Source organism: Cupressus sempervirens, chromosome 7, assembly GCF_028749045.1.
Source record: "Cupressus sempervirens isolate cs-2001-9-10 chromosome 7, ASM2874904v1, whole genome shotgun sequence".
Classification (NCBI taxonomy): domain Eukaryota; kingdom Viridiplantae; phylum Streptophyta; class Pinopsida; order Cupressales; family Cupressaceae; genus Cupressus; species Cupressus sempervirens.
Window position 1 is genome coordinate 136,325,662 of NC_143124.1, and position 14,046 is coordinate 136,339,707.

The 14,046-nt window shown below is 32.7% G+C and overlaps 1 protein-coding gene across 1 annotated transcript in view; it reads right to left on the reverse strand.

The window, feature by feature from the left end:
- The window catches only part of LOC149545880 (uncharacterized), a 179,910-nt gene extending 166,297 nt beyond the window's left edge, over positions 1 to 13,613 (reverse strand). Inside the window, exon 1 of the mRNA XM_089790865.1 lies at positions 13,318 to 13,613. Within this exon, the coding sequence (XP_089646991.1) occupies positions 13,318 to 13,437 (120 nt within the window). The 5' untranslated portion in view covers positions 13,438 to 13,613. The remainder of the gene's footprint in view (positions 1 to 13,317) is intronic.
- Between the last annotated feature and the right edge of the window lie 433 nt (positions 13,614 to 14,046).

The window sequence follows — 14,046 nt, forward strand, 5'->3', positions numbered from 1 at the left end:
TGTTTTAAAAAAATGAAAAAAACATAAATTGTGATTGATTGATACATTTAGTTTTAATCACTAGTATATGTATGAAATCTAAAAATTGTCACAATATGCTACGGTCTTTACTTCAAATGTTAATTTTTTTAAAACTTTCTAGTAACCATTACTCATATTTCACAAATTTTAGAAAAATGAATTATAACCACGCTCATTTCCAAACTCATATTTTATGGGGATTTTATGTAGACCTAAAAGCTTGTCTTCTTGGCTTGCTTCAATCCAAATGTAGATACATCACTATTAACCAAAATAACCACAGTCTAATCCATTGTGATCAACACATAGAGCTACAAATTCTAAATCTAAGTTCTCTAGTCAAATTTTACACCCAACCCTTGCAAAAGGCAGGGACTCAAGCTAATTATGAGGAGGCTGTGAAAAAAGATTTTCTAGATAATTATGTATGTTTTTTCAAGAGTCATGTGGTAAAAAATTTTAATTGGATGCCTAATTGTAATGAGGACAATTTAGAATTTTTAATTTCGACTTGGTTTTCAATAAACCGTATCCCCTCGGAGCTAAAACAAATAGGTATCATTAAAAAGATTAGAAGATCAGTAGGAGAATTGATGGGTATAGATGCGTCTTTCAAGTGCTGCAACAATACAAAATTCTTAACCAACTGCAGAATAAACAATAGAACTTTGAAACCTATAAAACTTATTAACAATAGATCTCTGTATAATCTAAAATTTCAGAGATATGAAGGTAAAGTAAGAAAAATTATCAGGCTTGATGATGAACAGTACAATTCTTTCAAAATTTAGCAATCTACCTCGGATCTCAATGACTCACTCCATATGATCATATTAGGGTATGAGAGATTAATGTAGGAGGAATGGGCAGATGGGGAAGACACACCATCTAATATTAGAGAATCAGCAGGAAAGGCAGATAAGGTTCTAAGAGAGAATAGTAATTGTCAGATGTTCCAGACTAATGGAAACCAGAATGGAGGAGCTATGAGGATCCAAGAAAACAGTATGGAAAATTTCCAAGTTAACACAAATAAGAGCAAAGTCAAGATACAATCTTTAGGTAGAATGGAGGAAATAGAGCCCACCATGTGTTTGGACAAACCTTCCAAATCAGACAAGTAGCCTATCATACAGAGTGAAGTTGTCTTCAATAAATTACATAGAAAGGAAGAAAAGAAATCAAAGAAAAGAAAAGGATCCCTAAAATCCATAAATGAACAGGGGTATTTGGAATTAGGAGATATATTGGTGGGTGGTAAGAACTCATAACACTCACTTAGAAATAGTGATGTAAAGGAATTTCAACCTATGCTTGGAGAAGATATAGTATGCAATAAAAGTGAGCACACTGATGATATTTTGAAGGTTCAAGAGCAGCAGACCAAGAAACTGATTCTGGAGACCCGCCGCCCTAAAAAGAAGTCTCTGAAGCGTCTTACCAAGTTTTGGTAGACTCCAACCCCAAAGAGGGAGTCTCCTATAGACCAACATAAGACAAATATTTCAGGAATATATAAGCCAAAAAACATCTCAATAATAGAGTTCCAAAATTTTTGAATAAAGATCTGGAGTTGAAGGAAAATATTGAAGCAAATGTCCTAAAAGAGGAAGACAAGGAGAATCTGGAAAGGCTTTCAGAGTAATTGATCAGGGTATTTGATATGGAAAATTTAGACAAGTGTAGTAACTCAGAAAAAGAAGATCTACTACAACAAATTTTAGCATTGGGAGGAGACAATTATATTTTTGAATATCTAAGAAGGGACCTTCTGAATTTTGAAGTTGAAAATCAGATACTTAAGGATTCTAATGATGGGGCAGTCAAAAGAAGATGTGAGGATGAATGCAGATTGTGTTTGGTTTACCAGAGTTTAATAGAACAGATTCTACAGGTATTGGTCAATGAAGAAAAGGAGATTCTGGAAAATACTCAGTCAGAAACAATCAAGGGTGCACATAAAAATCTAGATCAGCTGGGTATAATGATGGATCGTGAAGGAGTCATCTCCCCTAATTGCAGTAAAACAAAGCCCAAAAGAGGAAGCAAATCTCTCAGAGAACTCAGAGAAGCAGATGGTCAGGCTCGCAAACATCAAAAGATCAGTGAGCTTTTTAACATAGGGAAGGGGAAGATCCTTCCCAAAGAAACATGAAGATAACCACATGGAACGCTAGGGGCTTACACACCCCTAGCAAAAAAAGACTATTAAAACAAAACCTTAACTTATTTAAATATGAAATAATTTTATTACAGGAAACAAAATTAAACAAGACAGAAGGTATTAAACTAGGCAAGCAGCTGGGTATTTGGAAAACTGCCATGCAAGAATATGTAGGTGCCTTTGGGGGCTAAGGGTTTATTTGGAACCAAAGGGAAGTTTCCTTAGAGGTATTATGTATGAATAAAAATTGGATTAGTGGTTTAGTTATGAGTCAAAAATCCAACATCAAATTTATTCTAATCAACATTTATGGTCCTACTAACAATAATGAGAAAAGAATAGTATCAGAAGAAATCAATATTTTCTTGAATAGTCATCAGAATAATCTAATTTTGTTAGGAGGAGATCTTAACACCATCCTAAAATCAAGCCAAAAATAGGGTGCTCACAACAGATTCCCCAATCCTTGAAAGATTTCAAAAAATGGTGTGATCTCCACAAGCTGATTGATATCCCATTTAAGAATGGGAATTATACTTGGAACAATAGGCGAAAGGACTTCACCTACATTGCAGAAAAATTAGACAATTTTTTTTGTTAGAGGATACCTAGATGTTTATAACCTAAATATTCAATCTATGATTCTTCCTATTGCTAGCTCCGATCACTTCCTAGTTAGAGTTGAATTTGTTGAACCTTAGAAACTAGCTAGGAGTTCTTTTAAATGTGAAAACAATGTGGTTTTTACATCCTCACTTCTTAAATAATATTAAGACATGGTGGTCACAAGGTAACTTTGAAGGTTCTAAGATGTTTATCTTCGTTTCTAAGATGAAGGTTCTTAAAGAGAAGATTCTTAAATGGAACAAAGAACACTTTAACAACATCTTCAAAGAAAAATTGGATATTGAAGACAGGTTAAAGAAATTAAACACAGAAATCATTAAGAAAGGTGTGAATAATGAAAGTTATCTTTTAGAAAAAGAATTGCTCACAAAACAAGAGGATATTTTGTCCAAAGAAGAAATATTTTGGAGACAAAAGTCACGAGAAAGGTGGCTAGATGAGGGAGATCAGAATACCAAATTCTTTCATAATTCGACCCTCTACAATAGAGCCAAGAGTAAAATCACAAGTATAAAAAACAACAGGGGTATAGTCATAGATAATCCAAATGAAATCTTAGAGTTTTTTTGTGGACCATTTTTAGAATATATTAAACAATTTTGAAGAGTCAAACAGAGTAGCTCAATCCGATCTATTGAAAGTAATCCCTAAACTGGTTTCAGCAGAGGAAAACAAAATATTAAACAATCCTAGATAATGGTAGAAGAAGTTAGAATGGTCGTTTTCAATATGAATCCTAATGAATCACAAGGCCTGGACGAAGTTCAAGCCTTTTTTTTATCAGAAATGTTGGGATATCATTGGGACAGATCTTTGGAAGGCAATCAAAGCTTCTAGAAAGGGTGGGTCTCTGCTATCTGAAATTAACTATACCTTCCTTACTCTGATTCCCAAAAAGTTAGAACCCGAGTGTCCAAGAGATTTTAGACCCATTGTGTTGTGTAATACAATTTATAAAATTTTCTTAAAGATTTTAGCCAATAGGTTAAAATTAATTCTTCTACAGATTATCTTTAAGGAACAAACAGGTTTTGTCTCGGGTGGATCAATTATGGATGGTATCCTTATCATCCAAGAAATAATTCACTCAGCCCAAAAAAGCAAAGAGGCATGTATGTCATGAAGCTTGACATCCAAAAAGTTTATGATATGGTGGATTGGTGGTTCCTTTGTAAAACATTAGAAGCTTTTGGCTTCTCCCACCAGTGCATTAATCTTATCTTCAAATGCATATCAACTACCAAAATATCGATACTCGTTAATGGGTCCCCGTAAGGTTTCTTTGAAACTTTGAGGGGCATAAGGCAAGGAGATCCTTTATCTCTATTTCTTTATATAATTATGGCTGAAGCCTTTGGGAGAGCACTTACTAAGGCTCATAATAAAAAGGTAATCAAAGGGATCACTGTCACCAGTAATATTCCCAACATAACACACGAACAATATGCTGACAATACAATTCCACCAAGTGAAAGTTCATTGAGAGAGGTAAAGAATCTAAAATCCATCATTCAGAGATATATGTTAGCCTCCAAGCATAAAGTGAATGAATCCAAATTAGAGATATATTTCATTAATACAGATCCTAAGATAGAAGACCAGATCTGTCATATTATGGGATACAACAAAGGTTCTTTCCCTTGCAAGTATCTTGGTATTGAGCTTGAAAAGGGAACAAAATCAGGAAAGGTCTGGAATAATGTAATGGAGAAGTTAGTGTATGCATGGAAATGTGGCCTATGCTAACACACACACACTTCAACATGGCCATTGTATGCGGATTCATCCCGGAATGAACATTGGATTGTTCATCCGAAAATCAGTCGGCAAGGCAACCTATTGCCTTCTATCTAGAGGGATTTTGCTTGTTAGATATCCTCCTATTCAAGGTGTTTAAGCAACCAGACCCTCTAAGAACGAAGGATTTAAGAAATGAAATTAATCTATATGAGAATGCAAATTAATCTAGAATGAGAAATGCACGTTTAATCTAAGAACAAGTAAAGGAAACTAGATTAATCATATGCATATTATACTAAATGAAATTAAGCTAAGAATGCAAATGTATGTAAAATATGAGCAAATGTGAGTATGAATTCCAGCAGCAATTCAATGCAAATTCCCAAATTCATCCTCCCAAAATGAAGAGATGAGGGTCTCTTAAATAAACTTTCCTGGAATCCATCAATGGTTGAGATCGATTTCAATCAACGGTGAGGATTAAAGGTGAAGTTCAGTCATAAAGGAAGATTCCCAAATTAAAGGGAGTTAACTTATTCAATTTGAGTAGAATAAGGAGTTAACTGATTTAATTTGAGTAGAATAAGGAGTTAACTGATTTAATTTCTTTTTTATCAACAATGAACTGGAAATTTCCCTTTTTGAACTGAAGAAGGATTTTGGAGAGATATTTAATTTAATAAAATGAGATATGCTCTCATAAATATATTTTCTATTTAATTAAATAATTTCATTTAATAAATTAGAGACACTTTCTTATTTAATTAAATAACTATATTTAATTAACTAGGAATGACTTCCCATTTAATTAAATAACTTTGTTTAATTAATTAGAAGTAAGTTCTCTATTTAATTAAATAATTTCATTTAATTAATTAAAATAGGCCCATATTTATTAAATTAAATAAATTTAATTCCATAGTACATTAGCCTTAGGATATAATTTAATTTAATTAAAGTATAAATACTTAATAATTAAATTAAATATTAATCAATAGGTTTAATGTGAGTAATATGAGTAAATACTATAGGAATTAAATAATAAGCATGATGAATGCAGATTAGGGTCTTCTGCATCTGACATTTAAGTCAAGTAGCGAATAGCAGAATAAGAATTTGCCTAGTAAAATATGACTTAGGATTGATTATAAATAGACCAGAATTGGTATATTGGCAATGAGCCAATTTTGGGGTATTACAGTTAGATGCTAGGATCGGATGTTGGAAAGACAAATGGCTTATGAAAGCTAGGAAAAGCATAAAGATTAGCTTAGTTTTATCGGTCATCCCAATTTATCCAATGTCTTGCCTTCCACTGCCTAATTGCCTCCATCACAAATTGGAGTCTAAACTTAAAAACTTCTTTTGGAATGATTGTGAGGAATATAAAAAATTGGGCCTCATCAAATGGGAAAATATTTGTAAACCTAAGGTAAGTGGAGGGTTAGGCATTAAGAATCTTCAATGGCAAAATGAACATGGAAAAAGAGCAAAAATGGGCTAAGATAATGCTTAATAAGTATTTGGATGCAGAAGATTTGATTTCGATATTTAGAATGAAGACCCTTCCTAAAGGTTCGGGAAGTTGGAATTTCTTGGTTAAATGCCAGCATCTTGTTAGCAAGTATTTAACATGGGATGTTGGAAAGGGCGAAGATGCTCTTTTTGGGGAAGATTCTTGGGACGGACACCAGTTGATAGACAATAACCTTGCTCCAGGAAATCTAAAAGAAAAGCTTATAAGTTGTTGGGGCAGGAAAGTAAGTGATTATAGAATGAATATCTCTTCCAGAAATCACTCCAGGTGGGTCTGGAAACCACTAGAAGATGCAAGGTTGGATTCTGCTAAAATCAAGGCTTTTGAAAATATCATTTAAAAGAGGAAAGTTAAGCAGATCTATAGGATGGATAAGCTCATCTAGGCGGTCTCTAATGATGGCAAGTACAGTGTGAAAAATGGCTACAAAGCACTAATAAACTCTAAGAGATGGGAGGAGGTGGAAATCCCACTCAAACTCTATTGGGATTCGACTTGTCTCCTGAAGGCTAGTTTTTTCTTATGTTTCACATCTCAAAATAGGATATTGACGACTGATAAACTTAGCTAGTTGGGGATAGAAGGTCCATCAAGATGTGCCTTATGCAAGCGGGATGGTGAAAATGTTGACCATCTCCTTCACAATTGTCCATTCTCCCGAGTTTTTTAGGAATGGCTCCGTCAAAAGTTTAGTTGGACTTCACCATTTCTAAGACTTCTTAGTGATTTTCTCAAAGGGCCGCCTTCAAGCCTAGGTAAGGGAATTTATAATAAACTTTGGAACATTGGTCCCTTCATCCTTATGTGGAAATTATGGAAAGAAAGAAATAGAAGAATCTTTAGCGATTTTAAGATGAAATCAAAAGAGTTAATCCTTAAAATTGAAGCTAGCATAGTTGAAACAACTAACTCTTATCTCAGGACAACTAGTATGGAAGTCTAATGTTCCTTTTCTCTATGGGACGGTCAAATTAAAAAGGCATAGCCTAATTTGATAAATCTACCCCTTGTTTACTTTTTAAAAAGTAAGGAGATAAGGAAAAGTTACAGACAGACTCCCCCTCCAAAAGGATGGGCAAATCTCAACTTCGATGGAGCAGCTAGAGGTAATCCAGGGGCAACATGAGTTGGTTGCATTGTCAACAATGACTCAAGTCAATGGATTGCCAAAAAAGTAATGCCCATCAACCCTACTTCTAATAACTTGGCAAAACTTGAAGCATTAGAAGAAGGGCTAAAGTTATGTCTCCATTTAGGAGTACCCAATATCATTGTTGAAGGTAATTCTCAAATCATCTTAAATGCTATGAGGAACAAAGCGACCCCAAACTGGGTTCTCAACTTTAAATTAAAAGAAGTTATTACTCTTATAGATAGGTTTGAGGGAATCAGATTTGATCATATATAGAGAGAGGGTAATCAACAGGCAGACACTTTGGCCAATAAAGGTGTTGATGGTATCAACTCATTGGAAGTCAAGATCGGGGGTATACCTATATGCAATCATCTTCAATACTAAATCCTTATGCTTAATCTGACAGATTCGATATTCTTATTTAGATAGCTCTAGGAAAGTTAGAATAGGCTATTATATTCAAGGTTAAGTTAGTCGGGGCACTTGCATGTATTATCACTCCTCGATTTTTAGAGTCTCCAGGAAAGTATATCAATTAATAGCTTAGAGTAGGTATTATAAAGTAACCCAGGCTAGCATAAATATTATCGAGGCATCGGCATTAGGTATTCGAATAAGAGGAATTAGAGTTTATTAGTAATACCATAAATCATATAGGTTGTTGGCATCCCTCCTTGATTTATTTGATGGCTAGTATTCATGTCTATCATCATTTTTAGGTGACGTCAAGATCCATTAAGTTAGGAAAGTCGAGGAGGTTCTAGAGGCTTTGACTACTAATCTATTTAGTAATTAAAATTCACGATCTTTGTTACCAAATAAGGCTTTTTCATTAAAATGGATTCAAACATATGTGTTTACCACTCCTTTGAGGCCCGCACCATGGCATTTTGAGGAAATGTTAAACCAAAGAGGTGGAGCTGCATCCTCAAGCCGGTGGACAAAATGACCCACATTGCAATGAGCAAAACTATCGATGAAGGAGTATTCAAGTATGAACACACCTGGATAACGAACAATGATATAATAGGTACGTTCATTAGATGCATGGCTCATTCCAGGATCAGTAAATAGAATATGGTAAAAGTTTGTTTAAATATATCTTTGAGTCTACATGGTGTCACGGTATAATGGAAGCAGTTTTTAGCCTGGATGAAGATCTGAGAGTTCCCGTTCTAGATATGTATATGGACCACCCTCTGAGGAGTCTTGTGGTAGCCAATATCCCTAGGAGACCATCCCTTGTAATTAGGGATAGAGTTGCTTTCAATATGGGTTGGCCCAAAATGGAAGCATGTTTCCATTTCCTCCTTGACTGGAGAAAGATCATCGCGAATGTTGACCTGGGTGGCTCATGAATTATCTCGGCTTATTCAAGGCTTACATCCATTCAGGAGTAGAATTTGGCAACTTGGACAAGTTGGATTTATGTACTCCCAACTTAGAAAAGACCAGAAGAGATAAGTCCTCTTTTGAATTTCCTCCATACTTTCAGGCAGAAAACCTGAATGATGTAGTGGAAGTAATCATGGTATATTGGAAGAAATGAGGTGGATGTAGATAGGAGTTTTTGACTCATGCATGGTGTTTTGTTCAAGTTCAATGGTTCAGTCAAGAAGCTTTGTCATCTTTTATTTTTTGGATCTGGGTATAAGGCATACACTGGTCGTATTTCTCAATGTATTTTTGTTCTAATTTTGTTGGTTTCTTAGTTGGATGAGCCCCTGTTTATACTATAATTTTGGTATGTTGTAAAATGTTAGAAGATTGTTTAAAGATGGGTATCCAGTAAAGGGAAGGTAATGCCTTCGACTGTATTTATGATAGTGTTCTTGGTATCTCTCTGTACTTAATATGACTATAGATTAATAAAAGTATACATCTTAATCTTGGAGGGTTTATCTCTTTTCGTGATGTTTATTGGATTTCCATTCAATTATGAATATAGTACAACATTACTCATTAAGAATTGGTAAGTAATTTGAATAGATATAAGATGTTTAGTCTCCTAAACTCAATACTAAACCTAATATCTTTAGGACTAAAGCTGGATTTAGAATTGGTACTTTTTTTTTTACTACACTTTCTCTTATGGGTATTATGGACTATGAGCCAAAGCCCTTACCAGTGTCGATATCAGAAGATGGAGAATGACTTGGATTGGAGGCGAAAACACAATATTGTTTGATTAACACTGAATAGAAATCTTTAACTCCTAATATTTAAATTCTACAATTACGTTTGTAAGATTAATTAAACTATGGGATGTTGGTGATTTATTGATTATAATCTATTACAGTCATGCAGTTGTATGTTTGGTGTTAGAAATAGGATATTTAAGAAGAGATGTTTTAAAAGCATAAACTAGACAAGACTTTATTTTTCAAATATAAGTTCAAAAGTCTCTATTAGGAAGGCATCCAATTTTAACTATTTATATTCTATTCACTAGAGGAATTAAAAGAATATTTGATGAATGTCTATCATGAGTTGAGTAGGAAATTTTTTAAAATAGGAATTTGATCCTCCCTTACGTACGTATCAAATTAAAAGATCATGTAATTATATTACTAACAAACTTGATGGTTAAGTAAATAAGAAAGGGCAGAGCACGTTGTTTAATAGTTGAAGGATATAAAAGGCATTGGTTGGAATGGTCCAATCACGATTGGTTTTAACGACTTTGAAGAATTGTTGATTATTGGATTGATCTGTATTACAATCCTTCCTTTGTAATAACATTTATGAGTTAAATTACTAGGGTATGCCCCTTAAATTATAATGTAATAATAAAGGACATTAGTCTCGGGCTAGACTAGAGGTTTTCTTCTTTGTTCTTTCCTACTAGTGCCCGTTTGAAAGGAGATACTCTGATGTAATTGTCTTATTATTAATAAAAACTATTAAGGCCTTGGACGTTTATCAACATATATATATATATATATATATATATATATATATATAATAACTATTATTTAACATATAATTATATAATATTTTACTATTGATCTATAATAAATATTATTTTATTTTTTCTTAATAATACATAATAATTTTACTTAAAATTGTACTCTTACACATTTTTTTCTACAAAACTTATTATGCTAAATATAATTATGAAGTTAGTTGGAAATGTCAAAATAAGGTTTTGTGGTAAATTTAGAGCCCTAGTGTAAAACTGAGATCCAAATCAATGGTGTCTATCAACCTTTTGTAAACACATGGGATCATTGTTTGATTGTGGACTAACTTGCATTGCATTCAAAGTAAAACAAGTTGGCCGAAAAAGCTAAAAGAGGTTTGGGCAGAGATAATATGTGTCTTCTTGGAAAAAAAAATTATTCCAAACAAAAAACATATTTCACTATAAATTGATGTGCAAAGACATTAAGATCCCCAATTACATGAGCAATTTTGCAACAATATCTTTAATTATTCATTCAATTAGGAGAATATGGAAAGAATGGAAGAGTTCATTGTCAAATTAGATGATAGAAGATCAACATTTCACAAAGTAAAAATAATTTCTAAGTTGGTGTCTTAAAATATAGAAAAAATTAATATATTATAAGTAAAATTTAATTCAGTTGAATGAATGATCAAATCATATGAAACAAGGACTTGTGACTCCTTTAAGAAGGAAAGCCAATTAAAAAACCCTTCCTCCAAATACTATCATATCTTACTCTTAAATCCTTCTACAAACATTGTAAGATAATGGAATATTTAGTTAAATAGTATACATATTAAAGAAGAGATAACCTATTTTAATAAATACCAAGTGCCACAAATTAATGCAATAAAACAATAAAATTCAAAATACTAATACACCACTTCTTAAATATCCATTAGGTAGTAGATGACCTTACAACTCAAATGACTAAAGAATGGGGGTAATCTATATTGCAATAAAAATCAGATGAATTTAAAATAGGAAAAGCAAGATATGGTGGAAGTGGTGGAAAGTAGAAGAGGGATACATGTACAAGCTGAATCTATCAACTAATAAAATCTTCATATCAATATCACACACTATCCAGTGTAAAGAGGTTGAAGCAATGGGGCAACCCAAATTATATCCAAACTTAGACGTGGGAGTAGCATGACTAATAGTTCTATTCCAAAGTTTCTAGCCCATTTGGTTGTTGGAATAGGAATAGAAAATTAGGAATATGTTTTCTATTTTCTGTGGTACGTCAATTGGAATGGGGAATAGAAATACATATTCCCATTTTGCCCCTAAAATGAGCTTATACCCATTCCAAAAAATAGTTGTTATTGGAATATTCATTCCTATGAACCCAATACGCATTCTTATTCTCCATTCCTATGCCTACAACCAAACAAGATAGAAAATATGCACTAAAAGAAAAAGTGATTATATTAGGGCTGCAACAAACCCAAACAAATAGACCATAAAATCTGCTCTTTTAATGTTCTTGCAAGTAATGGATTTATTATAGTTCAACAACCACATAAAAAATTACACTTTGACAAGCCATATTTATTTGGTATTATTCTGCACTAGGTAGGCTAATTTGACATGACCTTTCTACTATTAGAGCAATAACAACATAAATATGAGTGGAATAGGCATATGTGAATTCTTAAAATTTCAAATTCTCTGTTTGGGTGCACCAAATTGGAATTGCAAATAGGAATATGTATTCCAATTTTGGTCCAAAAATTAGCATTTGCTATTCCACTTAAATAGGTGGAATTGGAATATGTAATCATATTCTAGTTTCATTTATTTTAGAAAACATAAATTTTTGGGTCCATGAATTCCCTATCAAATTCTGATTGAACCAAACAAGAATAGGAATATGTATCCTTGTTTTATATTCCAGAAAAACAATTTCAATTCTCATATTTCTATTCTGGCAGAGGCAATTAAATTTTTTAGTATAAGATAGTGATCCGAGCAAGGATATCAAAACATAGTAATTAAACTCAAGCTCCTAAACTACTTAGATCTAAAGACTTAAGCTTAGCCTTGAGACATATATCTACAAGATTTTTTATATATGAATAGTTGTTTCCAAATCTAATAATCAACTTTAATACTCTATTAATTATTTAGAATAGCCCTTCTTCTATAAACAAAATTACCTCCATTATATTTCAAATAACATATCCTTGCTACTCAGGCCCAAATATTTATAATTGAGAATTTTAGATCGTAGTTGACATGAAAATTTACACTATCTTTAAAATATTGTAGTGCATAGATCTAAAGACTTAATAAAGATCTAAAGACTTAAGCTTACCCAGACATATATCCATAAGTTTTTTTTTTTAATGTGTGGTTGTTTTTAAATCCAAAATATATCGATTATCTATTGCTTATTGCTTAAAACTGAACACAGATCCTCATGCACTGCGAGTGCTCAATATTGTTTTTAGCAGAAATTCTCCAAGCTGTTAGTTCCATGGTTATTAAAATTTGCTATTTATTTTAATCACTCATCTGACCAAGATTCAGAGGATTTCCCAATTTTTACACGAATATGTGATTATTTTGCTGATTGTTGCTTAAAAACTAAGCACCGATTGTCATGTACCTGTCACTGCTCAACATATTTGGCAGCAATTCGTGGAAATGATCACCTCATAAATAACAAAAATTGCTGTTTATTTTTTCACTCTTCTTAAAATAGTATTTATGGTATTTTTAAATTAGAACTTTACTAATATTTCTTACAAATAAAATTTAGAAGCAAAATTTTAGAAGAAGGAAAAAAAAAAGTTGAAGCACGTCATTTTTTTTAATAAGCAGTGTTGCTTATTTTTACCTCCTCTTGAAAGCTTACTTTCATGTTTTAAGCTGCTGTTACTTGATCAAAATTGAAAATATTTCAATGTATTCTTTCCTCTAAATTAAAATTTCATCAACTCCTTAAATTCAAAGAAAAAAATGTTACTTGATCAAATATATTTCAATGTATTCTTTCTTCTAAATTAAAATTTCATCACCTCCCTTAAATTCAAAGGAAAAAATACTTAAATTTAAGCAAAAATTATACATAAACAGAAAGATCCGCTAAGCGCACACAACATAAAAACATCTCATATATTTTATAAATATCTGACCTCATGACGAAACAGGTCTTCATTCATAATATCTTCGACAGTCCATCTGAGCACCAAATCCTCGAAATCTTTCCCATTCTTGTGCTGGTCCCGTCCACTGTAAAGTCCCGGAAATTCCATCGCTGCTTTCAACCAGCAAAATTTACCTCAGAACTAACTTACATACACTGCCGCTCCACCATATATCAGTTGTAACTTGCCTATTTGCAGATATAAATCGCAAAAGAACCATCTCCCCTGAGGAGGAAGGGTTTATTTCTTCAGAGAGGTTTTTGGGGTGAGTCTTGCTGGTGAAGCAACGAAAAGTAAAGCATCTGCATACTAAAAGCAGCACAATAGGTGATATGATTGATTTGGACGGGCAAAGGATTGATTTGGATAGGCAACTACATTGCACGCCAGTAGAGAAGTACGTTATTTTGCCAATATTCTGATTCATTTTCATGGCAGCCCCTCCACTTGTTATCTGCTTGGGAATATTTAAGTGGGGAATTTTTTCGCGCGTAAGAAAAGGGCTTTTGTTTTTTCGCATGAGAATTTTAGTTTGGAAATGAGCCGGTCGTCACTACTTTTCTTTCTTTTTATTTTTAATAGACCTTTAGCATTAATTAAAATATTAAATATACATATTCACTATTTTTCATACTTTCTTTTAAAGTAATTAAGGTTAAACGAAAAGATTTGATTCGATGGTGGAAAGAAATAATTACCTTTTATAAAGAATAAGAT